This window comes from Centroberyx gerrardi, chromosome 8, assembly GCF_048128805.1.
Source record: "Centroberyx gerrardi isolate f3 chromosome 8, fCenGer3.hap1.cur.20231027, whole genome shotgun sequence".
Classification (NCBI taxonomy): domain Eukaryota; kingdom Metazoa; phylum Chordata; class Actinopteri; order Beryciformes; family Berycidae; genus Centroberyx; species Centroberyx gerrardi.
Window position 1 is genome coordinate 21,917,711 of NC_136004.1, and position 17,891 is coordinate 21,935,601.

The following is a 17,891-nucleotide window of genomic DNA, read 5'->3' on the forward strand; positions in this document are numbered from 1 at the left end:
ACATTACACACATTCATTATGTGCTGAGTAGACACCCCTGGCTCCCAGGAGCACCCATAAGTGGCCATATTATTCTAAATCGCCTGTTTCACACCATAGGAGTGAGGATGGAGGTGAGGGGAGGAAATACGGGAGGTGGAGGGAAGTAGCGAGGGAGGGAGGGAGGGAGGGAGGGAGGGAGGGAGGGAGGGGAGCGGCTGACTAAGGAAAAGCAGGTTTGGGACACGAGAGGGAGGCAAGGAGGGGACACAGCGGCTGCGCGCACAACCTTAAAACCACATGGCCCCTCATTGAAAAAGCCAAACCTTAAAATAGTCCGGTTCTTTTGGTTCGGTTAGCACATTATTTCAATTACTGAGGCCTACCCCACCTCTTCACCAGCTAACTGTAGGAAAGTGTCAACAGTGTGTTTGCCTCGTCTGCCGTCCTTTTGTTCTCTGTTTGTCTGACTGTGACACATGATGGTACCAGCCTGACAAAGTTCAGCTCCCATTCATTCACTAATCATTTGCCATCAGTATTGTTCAGCGATGGACTCACTGAAGAGGGAACGAGACAGAGAGGCCTTGCTTTGTAGAAGCACAACAGGCCTCTTCCCCACACTGCCCTGTCCCTGTTGGCTCTGTGTGTGTGTGTGTGTGTGTGTGTGTGTGTGTGTGTGTGTGTGAGTGTGCGCTTCCTCCTCATTACAGCCACTAATTACACTCTCATTAATCTAATTAATATTCACTGATCCAGCTCCCACTAGTCACAACATCAAAACACAGCAGCGCAGACTGATTAACACACATACACATGTACACATTGTCCACAGATGAATACACACAGGAGCTTAATATAGAGAGATCACATAGAGAATATATACAGTAAGACTCACAAACAGTTAGGACCCATAAAGAGGACAGACTAAGCCCCCTACACACACACGCACACACACACACACACACACATACACATATATACTGTCGCTGTCGGGTGAAAACCTTATATCTCCAAAATGTCAACTTTTCAGGAACTAAGAAAAACAGCCTTGTTTTTAGCCTGATCATCATTCATTTTTGAGTTTTCCAACGGGGTTTTGAACGGGTTTCATCAGCACCAAAAATGGAAGGATTTTCTTCTCAAAAATGAAAATCACCAATATTGGGGTTTCAAGCGTTTCACATGACAACGGCGAATTTGACTTTACACGCTTAGGAGACCTACCGCATGGCTCTCAGTGCAATCTTGTACGCCAGTTCAGCGTCGTGAGGTAGGAGAGAGGTGAAGAGATAGCGGGCGAAGGTGTGCATGGGAACACTCTCTCTGTGGACGATCTCTCCCAGACCGGAGTATGGACCACCTGCTCACACAGCACACATACACACACACACACACACACACACACACACACAGAGGGGGGACAGGTTTTTAGAAATGACACAAAGAGAGGGAAGCATTTCACTGTTGAAGTAAATGAATGCACAGGCTAGGGCTGGGCGATATATCGTATAATATCGATATCGTGATATGAGACTAGATATCGTCTGGGGTTTCGCCAATATTGTGAAATAACTTAACTCATCTTAAGGCTGCTTTACAGTAAAGTGATACGATTTTCTGTAAATATCTTATGAAAGCACGAATACTCAAAAATCCCCCCCAAAAAAAAAATATCGTCACATTATTGATATTGAGGTATATTGTGATAGTTGATTTTGTCAATATATATCATATTTACGCCCATATATAAACATGACATATACTGAATTGTATGTTTTATACATAGAGTGATGTGAATGTGTATATTGTTATATATTGGGTTGTACTGTGTATGTAGCGTTCTGAGCAGTGACCAGCAGTGTCTTCCCCTCCCGGCCCAGAAAAGGCAAAGCCACGCGGCATAAAACAAACGGTGACGTCAAAAACCATATGGTCGCATGTGCAGACTTGGCTTCGCACTCTCTCCCTCTCTCTCCCTTCCCTCCCCCTCTTCCTGCTCTTCCCCTCGTCTCCGGTGGGTTATTTTAAACCCCAACAGGCTCCTAAGCCACAGACCACATCACACGCGGGCTCGGCTGCAGCCTCCCGGGACCCGCCGAGGCCTCGGAGCCTGGTGCTCTATTAGTAACGGAGCCAGAGGTGGGTGGTCGCGCCGGGCTGAGGCAGGACTGGGGTTAGGGTGGGGACTGGAGGTTTGACTGGGCCGGGCCTCCAGGATGTGCCACCCCTCTCCCACTCCCATAACCAAACCCCAGCCGTCGCATTCGGCTCCAGCTCGAGTCCTGTAAACGCACACACTGCATTTGTGCGTTGTGTGTGTGTGTGTGTGTGTGTGTGTGTGCTGACACAATACCCCTGGTGTTACTGTGTAAAGAGCTCATTTTGGTCTGGCCCAGGGCAGCTCAGCTTCTATTTGCACCACAAAATGAAAGGATAATAAATAGTGAGACAGAGTCCAATGTGTTTTTTCCTGTTTCAGCAAGAATGTGTAGGCTCTTGGTGTGTGGGAGGCAAGGAGAGGGAGTTAAGAGAGAGAAGGAGAGAGAGAGAGAGAGAGGGAGAGAGAGAGAGAGAGAGAGAGAGAGAGAGAGAGGAGAGAGGAGAGGTTGGGAAGTTGGGGTGGGTGGGTGGAGGGTAGAGGTGGGGGGGGTTAAAGGAAAGAGAGGGAGATTAAGGGTGAAATACTGCCCGGCGAGGTTATAGCGATGAAAAATATCTTTGTGTACGTGTGTGTGTGTGTGTGTGTGTGTGTGTGTGTGTATTAGATTCCTCACCCTCTAACAGAAAGACGGCTTGTTTACGGAAGATTTTGACCAGGGAGTCGTCCAGTTCCACTTCCTGCAGCTTGGCCAATAGCTGCTCCTCATTGCGACACACCTTCTCTTGAGCGTACAGCCCATCAGGCATCACCCTCTGCTGGCCTAAGCCAATCAGAGCCGTCTCCACTGCCAGCGCAACGTACGATTCGCCGTCACCTAGCAATCGCTGCACGGGCATTCGCTGGAGGTCGGCGCGGCTCACTACACTGGAGCAGTCTGTAAAGGAGAGAGAGAGAGAGAGAGAGAGAGAGAGGGAGAGAGAGAGAGAGAGAGAGAGAGAGAGCAAAAAGAAAGGAACCGAGTTCAAATAGAGTGGTAGTCAATGTCTATGTTGTTCTCTGAGGTTTGGACACTAGATGAGCCTGCTGTCTCCTATGGAAAACCACTGTGTCAGTCACACAGCAGAGGTCTGGACCCAACAACCACCCAAAGTAAAGATTAACGCCTCAGGAGCATTCCTCTTTTCACTGCTCTACCTCAGCGAAGGAGAGGGCTATTTCTGTGAGCAGAGGAGGCGATGAGGGACGGAGAGCTGGAGAACCGTGGGGGAAGCGAATTGAAAAAAACACATGAGAGGAGGCACGATAAAATCAAACAGACTGAGGAAGAATCCGAGCTGAAACTATGCTTTCTAACATCAGGCTTTCTAACATAACTCTAGGATTATGAGGGATTGGAAAAGTGAGACCTATAAGGCTGGAAGAGAACATAGAGCAGTGGCATATACATAGTCTATCTTTAGTACTGCAGTATTTCCAAACGATTCCTCTACTGTAGCATTTTCAGTCAACAAGGCAGGGATGTCAGTATAAATTATGGATTTTTTCACGACAGTGTACATAATCAGAACTATAAAAATGTCTAATATTTTCAGTCAACCCACCAGGGGAGTCAGTATAAAACCTGTGTGTGTATTAGAAAAAAACATCATCTATATTTATGAATTTGTGTCAGCACAAAACGTCTTTATTTTGTCATATGTTACCATAGAATAGAATCAAATATATCATACATTTATTTGTATATTTATATATTTATTTTCCATCAGCCTGCTGGGTGTGTCAGTAGTACCTGAGAGGTCTAGGCAGGTGTTGGAGCCCTCTTCTCCCATCCGTCCCGACTCTGTCAGGGTGCTGAACAGGGTCCCGATGGGATCTAGGGGGTGTCCCACCCAGCCCTCCATGTTGGTAGTGGAGGTGTGGCCTTTATGGAGCAGCTCTGGGACAAAGCAGGGCAGACGTTGATACAGTTAACAGAGACCGCCTAAGCAGGGATACAGTTAACATAGTGTCCTGCAAAAACCTTGTATTTTTAAATGCATCTGTAATTATTTTTACTGAAATTTTGAGCTGATATTGTCCCATTGCAAGTATTTATATTGCAAGTAAAAAATATTCCATGATCATGCAAAACCACTGAAAAAAACATTGTTAAAAATCAAAAATACATAGCCATCATTGGCCAAATCAACCAATTTTTCTCAAATCATGAAAAGTCCATGTTTGAAGGAAACAACAATCCTCTCTGGATGACTGATTCTGATGGACAGAAATATCAAAACTCACAGGTACAGTTCCTTGCTATTTTATTCCTTGCTTGTTAATTATTCCATTTTCAACCAAAGGTAAATTAAACCATATTTTTAAACCACTAAGAAAAAAACACGAGCCTCACCTTTCTTGTGTCTGCGGAAGTGCTCCAGTTGCCTCTGCTGTTGCCGCCGTAACGTGTTCACCACAGCGATAGCCAATCGGAGTGCTTCTCTGGGGTAACCATGGGAACGCAGGGCATCCACCCTGGCACAGGCTGTTGGGACATGCTCTACAAAGGGAGAGATAAAAGGCAAAATATTTAAACTCGCTTTTGTATTTCGCATTCTTCCATTTGCTGCACTCTCAGTCCGAGCTCTTCCAATTTTTAATGTAAACGACTAATTCGGTCGCATGGCAGGTGAAGAATAGAGATTTGACAAAACACAGTCCCACAAAGACACACGCATTCACACACACACACCCACACACTCACCGTGCCACATGGGCCAGCCGCGCGAGTCGAAGAGGGAGCCCTCTTGGTTGTCGTGGTAACAGTAGTTGGCATAGAGGTCACTGGCAATAATGTGCTGGAGGTGTCTGTCCTGCCAGTGCAGGTCGCAGGCCTCAATGGCTCGGGTGAACACGGTCCTGTGGGGGCGCAACTCTGGAAGAGGAGAAGAAGAGAGGAGCGGAGGTGAGAAAGAGTTTAATGCATGATCACCTTCACATGGTGAGAGAGAGACAGGTCGCACTTACATGCTCATTTGATTGTTTGTTAAAAGGTGTTACATGTGACATTTTAACATCAGTAAATCATCACCACATTAATTTTGAGACATTAGTATAATTGCCGTAATTAAATGAGACCATCACTGAGATGTTTGGCAGCCACTACTGGCCTCTATACTGCATTTTATATTGGGTTCCATCAGGTCAGATTTAGCTGGAAATCTGCTGGATTGCTTTGCGGCACAAAACAGGAGCTGCTGTTCTTCTTCCAAACTGAGCTAAAGCTCTCACAGTGAAAGGCCGATGGGAAAATCACTTCCATATTTATCCTCTTCAGTTAAGCAAAAGAGAAAACAAACAACAGGAACAGGAGGCAACAGGGTTTATGGGAAATGTGGTCTTAGTGTGAGATAGAGGCTACCAATCATTCTTTCCATGGTCTCATTTGTTTACGTTAATTACACCACAGTACCACAATTAATTTGACAATGAAACATTGATGTTTAAAAATGCTAAATGCACCTTTAACTTCCCCTCCCGTTTAGCACTGTGAGATTTACTATCCAATGAGAAAGTGTCAAGGTGTATTGTAAACAAGACGCATGTATCATTACAAAGAAAATATATTACAGAGACAAACAAACCCAAAGGTAGACCAAACATAAACTTGTCCATCTCTGACCTTGGTTGCCATGGGCACCCTGAGGCAGTGAGTGGGTGAGGTTGGGCAGCTCGTTGCCGTGGTTACCATCCTCCCAGGGGCAGACGTCCACGCTGTTCCACCTGCGCAGCTGGCGCAACCACGACGACTTCTGCTCCGGCTTGCAATGGGGGTTCAGTACGATGCACATCCACAGGGCGCCTGGACACACACACGTAAACACACACACCTCAGTCATCTGCCCTACTTCCCAATGTGTGAGAATCACGTAAACACTGAGTCATATAATGCAGGTAGGTGTGTGTTGTGAGATTAAAAAAGAAAACACCCTAAGCACGCAGTTATCTTGCAAGATTCAAAGCTCTAGGCAGTTTTCAAAGACGTGCAGCATTTAGAAAGTTGTTGCTCCTGTTTCTTTTAGAGCACATTTTGTATGCTGACGCCATCTTGCATTGGAACACAAAACTCTGTGAAAACAGAGAACTTAACTAGTCCCGAGGCAACGCTGACTGCACACATATCATTTTGGAGTAAATTGGAACAAACAGAATATGAAAAGTGACTAAGTCTCTGGGGATGCAAATGCTTTCAGGGATTTTACTCTCCAGACTACCGGAGATATGTACACTGTACTGTGTGTGTGTGTGTGTGTGTGTGTACATATGCATGTGTGTGAAGACAGAGAGAGTTTGGGAGGAAGGACGAAGACAAGGACAGAGACAGAACGTGAATAGAGAGAAGAGAGAGAAGGAATACAAAAGGCACAGAACAGAGGGAGAAGAGAAAAAGGGAAACAGAAAATGAAATGGGAGCGGAGATGATTTGGACGAGGAGACATGGATGAGGACAAGTGAATGAGGCATGGCTTTGTGTCTGGAGGAGAGGAGTAGCAGCAGCTCAAAGGAGAGAAAGACAAAAGACAAGAGAGCAGCGCCGAGAGGCAGCATTCGCCACACATCGGGGGGAGCGATAAGGACTCGGGGAGAAGGGTTTGAAGTGTGGACTTCAAAGAGACCATACACACTCCTCCAAAAATACGTGGGATTCAAACAGATGAGATCAGTGTGCTGTCCTTAGAAAGTACAGAACAAGACCAAAGGGAAAAAAAACATCATCATCAACAACAACAGCAGCATCAGCCAAGACATTAGAGAAAAACAACAAAGGCTGGAGACAACACAACTGCTGTCCTGGTGACAGGCTTGTCGGTTTTGTGGTTTGTAAGTAAGTATTTTGCTGTAGGTACAGTACGTCTGTCAAAAGAACTATACAGCGTGTCAACCCAAACCACTGAGCGGTGAGCAGCGCTGCGCCATCTCACCGAAACAATATGCAGCGCCTGAAAACATTACGCAGGTCATAATACTCGGGTTTTTGATGAGGTGCGATGCGCTATGCTAAACGGCTTGAAATTCACAAAGATGGCCCTGCTGAGCCACCAAACATATATTCACAGTGTGAGGGAGACTGGGCTGTCAGCGATGAGAGTGTGTGTGTCTGTGTGTGTGTGTGTGTGGGCTGTGTGTCTTGGAAACAGAGGATAAACAAACAAACAGTAAAAAAAAATACTATGTGTCTGTCTGGATTTGATTATCCACCTGCTCTGTCCCTCCCTCTGTCCCTGTGCATCGTGGGAAATGTGAGGGACATGCTGCGTGTGCGTGTGTGCGTGTTTGTACGACAGTGTGTGTGCGGTGTGTTTTTCGCCCTCACCCAACTCGTCCCAGAGCTGTCTGTACTTGTCGGTCATGGTGGTGCCTTGCTGTCTCCACAGCGCCAGCCGAGGGTCGGCCATGAACTGTTCTGTGATCAGTGTTAACATCCTCGCTCCGTTGGAGTCACGCATCTTCAGCATCTCCCTCACCTAGAGGAGCAGGCAGGGGGACAGGGAAGACGGTTACACACACACACAGAATATACTATACACATGTGCACACATATAGACACACACATATTATACAAGTGCACACACACACACACACACATACACATACAGACACACAGGAATGTATAGGTACACCCAATAGTTTTTCAAAACTAGAGAGCACAAATAAAACACATATAGACATACAGACAACACACAAAGATACATTGGACAACACACAAAAAAAACAATAGACTCACACACACACACACACACACACACACACACACACATCATCTAAAACATTTCCATCTCCTTGGCAAGAAGAATGAGAACATTTATACACAAACACACACTGAGACAAACCCACAGACACAGATACACATACCTACACATACATGCAGATGTATATATTTGTGTGTGTGTGTGTGTGTGTGTGTGTGTGTGTGTGAGTGAGAGTGTGTGTGTACGGGCACGGGTGTATGTTTCATCCGGCATGAGTGTAGTTCAATGTACGCCTGCGTGTCCATGCGAGTGTGTACGTGGCTCTCAGTGTGCGTGTGTGTGTGTGTGTGTGTGTGTCTACGGCTCCCAATGTGCGAGTGTCTGCGCAAGCGTATATGTGGCCGTTCCGTGGGTGTGTGTGTGTGTATAAAGGGATATAACAGGCATCAAAGAGCATAATGCCGAGAGACGTTCTAAAAGCCGGGCAGGGTAGATGATAATGGCTTTGGCTAGCAGTCTTTACATAGCACACAATACATTAATGCTGGCCCAGCTCTCCCACTGTAATACCAGGCAACAGAAAGAACCACAGACCTCTCATCTAATCGTTTAATCATGGGTATAGGCTAGAATACTGTGCAAGCTCGCTCTATCTCACTCTCTCTCTCTATACCTCTCTCTATCTTGACGTCCTTCCCTCCTCCAATTAGCTTTAACTAAAAGGCAGCAGGCCTCCTTTAATGTATGAGCCAATGTATGTAAGTTGGTTTGTCAGGGGTGGCTTTGAACAGGGAAGACCTCTTTTCATAAGGGAATTGAAGGGAAGACAAGTGCACTAGAGAGGCAGAAAATACTTATTAATGCGATGCAGAGGGATCGGTTGGTGAGGCTGTGTTTATGTGTGTGTGTGTTTGTGTGTATAAGACTGTGTGTGTGCATGAGAGAGAATAGCGATACGAGGGAAACGGAGGGTGAGAGAAAGACGTATACAGACAGGATGTGCTGTATGAGTGTGGGCAGAGCGTTCTGGGTTGTTATGTGCTGTATGTGTGTTGTTATGTTCTGTATGTGAGCGACTGGGTGAATGTGTGTGTGTGTGTGTGTGTGTGTGTGTGTGTGTGTGTCTCCTGACCTTGCTGAAGAGCAGGTTAAGCTGCTTGCCCGAGCCGTGGTATCCTCCCTGGGACAGGAAGAGCTTGACTTGCTCCTGAACCTGCTCCTCATCCAGATGCCAGCAGTTCTCATCATCCACACTGGCTCCTGCTGTGGGGTCCGGGGCCCCTGCACACACACACACACACACACACACACACACACACACACACGCTTGTATTACTATACTATTCTTGAAAGGATCTTCATTCTGCCCTACAAAGTTAAAAGGGCAGTAACTGCATAAGACCGAGACAGTGAGTGAAACTAACTAACAATTATTTTTTATTATCGATTAATCTTAACTTAATATTGCTTACATGTTTCTGACCAGCAGACAAAAACCCCCCAAAGTATTCATTAAATAATGATATGAAATGGAGAAAAACATTTGATAAATGACTTAAAAGATGAATCGATAATCAAAATTATAATTGATTAATTTTCTGTCCACAAAGCACCTATGGGTCTAATTTTTGTTAAAATAAAATCCAGTCATGACATTTAGCCTTTGCAAAAACACAATAAATAGTTGCTGTTTACTTTTGTAGGCCAGCATTGACAACATTAAGTCCTTAACCCCTAACCCTAGCTTTAACACTCACCACTATGCCTAATTATCCCTTACCCTAACCTTAACATGATATTATTTCTAATCAAAACCCTAAAACGAAGCCATAATCCTAAAAAAAACACTTTACAAAGGTGAAGACCATCACAATGTGCTCACTTTGGAGGAATGAAGATTTTCCTTATCTTTCTACCCTTGGGAGGACATTTGGTCCTCATAAGTACAGACATACAAGAACATACAAATACACGTACACACGGCATATGTTTTGCTTTTCATCCCTCAGAACTACGGCTGTTCTCTAGAGAGCGAAACACTTTAAAACATGGTGAAAAAGAAATAAAATCAAGACTGTTATTCTAAACAAATAAACATACACACACACACACACACACACACATGCACGCATACACATATTCCCACGCAAACACTCATTGAATAGGTGTAACTCAGTTAGATGCTTTAATCCAGATGACATGTTTTAGTTTTATAGAGGTATTGATGGAAGAGCTGGGAAATCAATAGGCCATCAAAAAAAAACAAAAAAACAGAGCAGCAGCACTGATAATGTGCTCTCTCTCTCTCTCTCTCTCTAGCTCTCTCTCTCTCTCTCTCTAGCTCTCTCTCCATCTCTCTCATTCTGTCCTCCATCCTCAGAAGTTTCTCTCTCCATCCTTTCTTTTCCCTTCCTTTCTTCTTCAGCGACATCTCTCTCCCTCTCTCTTCCTCTCCTCCACACCTCTATTATGTCTCTTCCCCCTCTCTCGCCTGTGTTTCTCTTCCTGCCTCTCAACATCTTCCTCCAACTCTCTTTCCTGTGTGCCTCCTTTCCCCTCTCTCTCTCTCTCTCTCTCTCTCTCTCTCTCTCCATCAGAGGTAATCAGTAAGTATCACGTCAGCGGTGAGCGATATGCACTTTACCTTACTTTTATCTCCTCTCTTCTATTCTCTCTTTCTCTCTTACCTCTCCGCCTCTCTCTGTCTCTCATTTCATTTTTCTCTCGCTCTCCCTATCCTCAGAAGTAAACAAAGAAAAAAAAGTATGGACTTGATAAATAGACGTTTGCTTTTCCGTGCCTCCTTCTCTTCCCCCGTGTCTCTTCCCCTTCCATTTCTCTCCAACTCTTCCTCTATCTCCTCCTTACAGGTAAACAGCAAGTACAGTATCGATAACAAGAGATATGCACCTTTCTTTACCTCTCTCCTTACCTCTCCGTCTCTGTCTCTGTCTCATTCTCTCTCTCTCTCTCTCTCAGAGGTAAATAATGGGTCTATAGTGTTGATTAGAGGCACACAGTCTCTCCTTTACTGCCTGGATCCCACTAATGAGCAGCATTGATCCTGCCAGACTTTACCTTTATCACACAGTCAATATACGCATGCACGTACCGGCAGGAACACACACACACAATCATATCCATGCCCGCACACTTTCCCCCCCCCCCATCACACACACAACACAACCCTCACCGTGGACCTGGTTGATCTCGGAGTTCTGCGACAGGATCTCGTCGGCCAGCTTCTGCGCGGTGGGCAGCACCTCGGTGTGGTGGACCGATATCAGGTACTGGACGAACTTCTGCAGCTGGTCCCTGCTCATCTGGAACAGGGTCTCCGAGATGGGCAGGTGGAGTTTGACCTGCTCGGGCTTCCGTACGCGATAAAGGGAGAGCGCCACCACGTGGGCGCAGTAGAAGATGTCTTTGTTGCCGCAGGTGCACGTTACCGCCGTGATCTTGCAGCGGTCGAAGCTGACGCTGACGCTGCAGACGAGCTCCGGGGACGAGGGCGTGGCCGGGTCCGTCACCGTGCCGCTCAGGTGGAAACCTGGCGAAGAGAGAGAGAGATGGAGGGAGAAAGAGAGGAAAAGAGAGTTTTAAAACTTATGTAGAGGCATCCTTCCTTCCTTGCTTCTCCCCTTGCTTCGTTCCTTTTGCCTTTTTTTTGTCATTTAGCCATTAAGTAATTTAGCCATTTTTAGTCATGAGGTTTTGCCCAGAACAACTTCAGATTGTTGCAGACAAGGTCAGAGAATGAACCAATGGTCATTGAGTAAAGTCATTAAGTAAGAGAGTGTTCTTAGCAGCATTGCAGATAAGATCAGGAGACATGCAACATATACTGCCATACATGCGACAACTGTATATACAAAGTTCAGCCTAAACATCTATTGAGTGAAAAAACAACAACTGGGTGACTTGATCAACTCATTGAATCTGACCTTTAGTAAATAACATAATGGAAGCTATCTCATTGAAACTGAACGCACTGAAGTTGGAGGACGCCAGTTATGTGAAAGAGACTCAGTTAGCCCCATGCTCTCTTGTCATGAGAGTGTGATCAGGAACAGCTACAGGCCACGAGCCTGACACGCATCTAGAGGCCGCAAGTTAGTCAGCAGTCCACTCCGAGAGGAATCGAGAAAGAGAGAGAGAGAGAGAGAGAGAGAGAGAGAGAGGGGGGGGGGGGGGGGGGGGGGAAGTGAAAGGAAAGCATAGCTGTTACGGTATCAATAATAAAGCCTTTGATTTGAATATAACGTTTGATCTTCTCCTGACTGCGCTATCCAGAGGCGCGGTTGGTCATTATGCGGCAATGAATATTCATGAGCAGGGCGGGGTCCCCGGCAGTGGCCTAAAACACACACTGATGAGCATATGAAAGAGAGACGCATGTACGCACACACAGAGTCGCAGCGTGAGATCATGCATTTATTAATAGTGGGGAGTGGTTAGGAGAGACAGAGAGCAGCTTATGAATGCATTTATGTGCTCAGGAGAGGTCTGTAAAATGCATGTGGACCAGGCAAAGACATACATTTCCAAATATGTTTATCAAAGGGCTGAGCGCAAGCAGTGCTGTGATATCAAGCATGTTTTAACACAAGTATCAAAGCTTTTCCTGCGTCTCTACATGGAACACTAGATTGGGAAAGAAAGGGGGGGAGGAGGTGAATATTTCATAGCGTATAGATGGGAATGGGATGAGGGGTGCGCTACGCAAGCTGAACACAGGTCAGGTCAAAGTAGCTTTTCCTTCTCCTTCATGGTTAAGGGGCGCACTACTGCAGCTGAATAAGAAGAAAACAGAGAGAGAGAAAGAGAGAAGAGAAGGAGGAGGGAGCAAGTAGGGTCACAACCTTTGAATGTAACCGTGGCTATGTCCTTAGGATGCATTCAAAACCAAAATGGGTGGCGGTGGCGGTGGTTGTTCTTCAAGTGATCATCTTTGTTTAGCTACATTGTAGAGGCCTTCTGTTTCTCCTTTGTGTTGTGAAGCTCCCTGGAGCAGTTTGAATAGTCCAATAGAGAGACATGGCCAGCCAAGCCATTCAAATATTCTCTGTGAGACGTAGACCGAAGCCATTGATAGAAAGATTTTGTCCTCATTTTTATCAGTTCAATTCTATTAAAATTCAATTCAAAGTGCTTTATTAGCATAGAGGTTGAAGGAGTTCAATATTGCCAAAGCGTAAAAACAGAAATAATCATGTTTTGCTATGTGTGCCCTTTTGCTCAGCCTTATCTCCAGAACTGAGAAGTGTTGGCTGCAAATATCCAACGCCGCTCTCCAGAACATTGCCATGGAGATATGCTTTTCCATTCTAAAAGCCAGCTGGCATAGGAAATACATATTCGTTAACAATATCCACGGAAGAGGGGTGTGGACCTAATATGGCAGCCACTTGCAACTGCAATGATGGAGGCCTATATATCTACAGCTGAGAGACAGCCAATCTGAGTCACTCTTTAAATGAGACAAAAAGGTTTACATGGCGCAGCTGGTTGCAGAATTGAAACTGAGAGGTGGCTCACTTAGCTATGTAAGAACATACAGATGAGCAATGGCTTTTAATACTTGCTGATACATGGTGTGTGTGTGTGTGTGAGTGTGTGTGTGTTTGCATGCACTGGTGTTTCAAGAGTAGCCCCTGGTCCAGAGAGGGGAGAGCAAAAGAGAACATCAAAAACATGTGGGGCTCAGAGACCTCAAAGAAAAATCAACCTCTGATACACGCTCACAGACACACACACACACACAAACACACACACACACACACACACACGCACACTCATCAGCCTGTCGTAAAAACAGCTGCACTCTCTTTTGCCTTTTTTTTTTCTTTTTCCCACAGGGAAAATTAACACAGAGATATTTTGTAGATTCAAAACACATGGAGTATGAAAAACTAAATACTGATAAAAGACTTATCCGCATTCTAAACCCAAAGTCTGTTGTGAAACTGTTGCCCTGGCTTTAATGGACACTCTCTCTCCTTCCAACCAGCCGCCCCCCCACTCATTTCATCCATCCCTCCCTCCATCCACATTCCCACAGCTCTTTCTCTCTCTCTCTCTGACAGATGGGTAGGTAATGAGTTTCGCCTTTCCCCGTCCAATCGTCTGGGCACCAAAAACTGCCCCCCACGCCAAAAATGCCCTTTTAATTTAGCCAAGCGCTGAGTACAGGGATATTACTGTTTAGGTACACACACACACACACACGCACACGCATACACACACACACACCTCCCAAGACTCCTGGTTGGGTGGGTATGAAACCTTCAATGTCTCATGTGCTAGCTATTAGAGAGCCTGGTTTCCCCTCACCCTGTCGCCCCAGCCCCCCCCCTGGTGCTGCTCAGGGCTCTTTCTGTGTGCATGTTGGAGAGGCCAGGGCAGGCTTTCAAAGGAACCATGGCGGCCATTTTTAGAACAAGGCCTCAGTGAGGTTGCCCTAGAAACCCCTTCTGACCGCCCTGGTGAAATCACACTTGGCTCGAAGCACTGTGCGAGAGAGCGAGAGAAAAAACTGTGCGTGAAAGAGTGAGCGAGAATGAGCGTATGTATATATATGTTCAAATCCCACAAAGGCCTGCGGACCACCCATGCTCTTTGAGGGACCCACATCAAAGCATTCCCCCAAATAGCCCCTCTCTCTATCTCTTTCTCTTTTTGAAATTGTATAAGTGCCGATAAGCCAGCAAGCTCTCTCTTGACCAGCTAGGACCACTTCTGTCTATTCAACAACAAGGGGCCCCAGAAATACCGGAATCCTGCTCTTATTTCAGGGAGGAAGGCCTTGACTAAGACCCACAGCTCCTGCAACATACATCTGCTCTGATGGAAGAATGTAGCCTTTATATAGGGCCTATAAAACAGGATTTAGCCATAGCTTACCCTTCCCACATGAAGGCAGTCAGTGGGGATTGGGTCCGGGGCTGTAAGGTTTGCCTGCCTAAGCACAAAAGTGCTCAGTGTTGCAAAACCACTGGGGTAAATTAGATTGAGCATCATACATATATTTCCCCAATCAAATTAAGATTCCAAGTCAATGGAGAAAATTCAAACCCAGCAGTGGGAAGGTCATTAAGTTTATTGGCTGAATTGGTCCATGAGTGACTGTCACCTAAATCTAATATGGCACCGTGGAGTTCAGACAGCGCTTATCCAATGTGTGTGTGTATTTGTGTGTGGCTTTGTGAATGCGTGATTGATTTGAGTGTAGGAAATAAGGTGAAAGGAAGTGGGCTGGTGTGAGAGCGGGTGGTCAAGAGCGAGAGAGAGAGAGAGAGAGAGAGAGAGAGAGAGAGAGCGAGAGAGAGAGAGAGAGAGAGAGAGAAAGAGAGACAGAGCAAATTTAAGACCCATTCGTCTACTCCTGTTCACTTTAGCTTTGCACATTAATCAAATTACCCCATGCGCCGCAGACAGACAGAGAGCAACACCCAAATCCAATTCAGCCCTGCTAGAGCCGCTCTGATCCGGAGGAGGCCACCTCCAGCAGGTAAGCTTTTAACATGGGATCCTACTGAATGTTGACCAAAGATAGCCTGGTAAAACTTCAAGCTACTGGACTGGAATTCAATCTGTTTAGTTGGACTGGATGACTCAGAGGCCCGGCTTAAAGAAGATCTGAACCAAGACAGAAGAAAGGCCAGGCTGGTCGAAAAAGGCTTGAGAATTGTGGACGACCCCCACCCCGACACCGCCACCATCCCACCCACAGTTGTGTAGCACATTCTTCTTTGCGGCTCCTTGAACTGCCCCAATTAATAACAAACTTTACAAAGAAAAACACAAAGCCATTCAACATATTACAGAGGTAAGGTCTAACAGTCACTGTGTGTGTGAGTGTGTGTGTGTGTGTGTGTGCATAACAGGGAGTACACGTGTGTGTGGTCCTATAAGGAAGCCCCCATACAGAGACTATAAACACAGATCAATGCGATTCTGCAGGAGACCTTGCTCCAGGCGTGTGTGTGTGTGTGTGTGTGTGTGTGTGTGTGTGTCCTAGGTGTGGGACAGACTGGAATAACACAGCTGAGCTCCAGGGGCGGCCATATTTACGCCTTGAACCCTCTGGTAGACCAAATGCCTTGTTCTCTCCAGGTGTGTTTTCATCACACACACACACACACACATCCATGCACACGCACGTGCACACCAACACACTCTCACGGTCAGAATGTGCATACTGTCAAGACACAAATGAGCACAAATGAATGTTTTGAGACATTCTATGAATTTCAATGCCTTTACTTCCGCTTGAGATGCTGACAGCAAAATCTGCATATTAATCATAGTGATAGAAAGCATCTGAGTGTGAGCGTGTGTGTGTGTGTGTGTGTGGGCGCGTGTGCGTATATTGACGGCTGCGGGTGATTGGAGTTGTCGTCAGCTGGCGGCTGAAATGACAGTCGACTACTGGGCTGCTGCCACTTAGTTGCCATGCGGTACATCAGGAATGACTTGCAATTTTCTAACTATCACTTACAAAATGGATTCTAATTTTGTTGGATTGGGCCTGTCAGGCAGCGCTGGTTTTACTGCCATGCTGACTGATCCCAAAGGTTGGCATTCAGAAGGCTGGTCGGTACAGAAAGACAGCGAGGCTTCTGTTCAGGAACGTGATCAAGACGAGATGAAAAAAGCACAAAGCGGTGGGAGGAAGTGTTGGGGAAATGGAATTCTATTGGTAACGGATGGGAGAAAACCTGAAATTCAGAGGGAAAAAAAGAATCCTGATGAATAATTAGGACACGGGATCAGAGGCTAGATATTTTTCAGAGAAATAACTGGGGCAAGATCCTTATTAAGGCAGATAATACAGGGAAGCTAGCATGTAACATAGAATTAGCTTAATGTCACAAGCTAATGGTGACATTAAGGAGATGATAGAATTGTCCAATTCAGCTATTTCAAGCTAAAAAAACTAAAACACATGGAGCTTTTGTGTGTAACATATGCCTTTAATTCTATAAAATAAAATTTCTAACTAAAATGTAAGCTGTAGCTATCAGTAGATTACATTAATGATGTAACATTTTGAAGCTTTAGCGTGTCCAAAGTAACTTCTAGGTCTAATTTCAGAATGAGACCTGTGCGGTATTGGGTGAACTGTCCTTTTAGCCGCCATCCAATAAATCACTGTCATTGGAGAAGCCAGTAGCTGGCTAATTCCTTCTCCTGGCTGTACATTAACTATACATTATCCCAATCCATGTGCAAGGTTCATTAGTGTGAATGAAATTACAGCTGGCTGGAAATGAATGTGTGTAATTAGCAGAGGTCCGTCCCTGTAGAGCCAGGCAAGCTATAGACGGAGGTAATGGGATCCATTGGAAAGCCATTGTCTGCTACTTCAGGGCTTGAGCGTCTTTCTAATGACAAACCTATACACTCGAGACATTACAGCACCAGTGTCCTTCTCCCACCAAGGAGGCTGGGTCCAGGCCGAGGCCAGCTGGACTCTGCTGGTCAAGGTGCAGTCAAGGTACTAGATTACTAGAGTACTAGTAATGCACTGAGGACAATGAGGAAAGAAATGATGAACAAAGGCTTAGCATGGAAAGAGTATGGTGATACACACTTGGTATTTGTTCAATGTTGTGTACCTATGTGAGTGCATGAAACGTGTGCTGATTTCTTGTGCCGATCAAAATAGATTATTGATGTGTTTCTCTTGTTGTATTTGTACTTTGCTCTATAGTATAAAAAGATAAATAAATCTGTTCAAAAACAAAAAAGTGTAAAAAAAAAAAAAAGCTATGGGGCCTTTAACAAAATGTAGGAAAAAGCCTGCGTAAAGCCAACCTGAGCAACGCATGCAGACAAAAGCTGCTACCAAGAAAGCCAACGTGGTTGAGAAGTGAACAGAATTCATTACCATATGAAAATAGCTGGGCACTGACAGGATTGGACTGAAAACTAAAGCATGTGTGTGTGTGTGTGAGTGTGCGCACGCGTGTGCATGTGCACAAGTATGTGTGTGTTTTTAGGTTCACTTGTCCATGCCAGGAAATAACCTTACTCTCTTTACCCCTCCCATTTCATTTGGAAAGTCATCCGACACA

General features: G+C 45.5%; 1 protein-coding gene across 1 annotated transcript in view; it reads right to left on the reverse strand.

The window, feature by feature from the left end:
* The window catches only part of LOC139908177 (zinc finger SWIM domain-containing protein 6-like), a 48,299-nt gene that overhangs the window by 11,141 nt on the left and 19,267 nt on the right, over window positions 1-17,891 (reverse strand). Inside the window, exons 2-10 of the mRNA XM_071894776.2 lie at window positions 11,006-11,362; window positions 8,945-9,093; window positions 7,437-7,587; window positions 5,745-5,924; window positions 4,827-4,997; window positions 4,476-4,622; window positions 3,873-4,019; window positions 2,757-3,017; window positions 1,207-1,342 (exon numbers count right to left, since the gene is read on the reverse strand). Of these exons, the coding sequence (XP_071750877.1) occupies window positions 1,207-1,342; window positions 2,757-3,017; window positions 3,873-4,019; window positions 4,476-4,622; window positions 4,827-4,997; window positions 5,745-5,924; window positions 7,437-7,587; window positions 8,945-9,093; window positions 11,006-11,362 (1,699 nt within the window). The remainder of the gene's footprint in view (window positions 1-1,206; window positions 1,343-2,756; window positions 3,018-3,872; window positions 4,020-4,475; window positions 4,623-4,826; window positions 4,998-5,744; window positions 5,925-7,436; window positions 7,588-8,944; window positions 9,094-11,005; window positions 11,363-17,891) is intronic.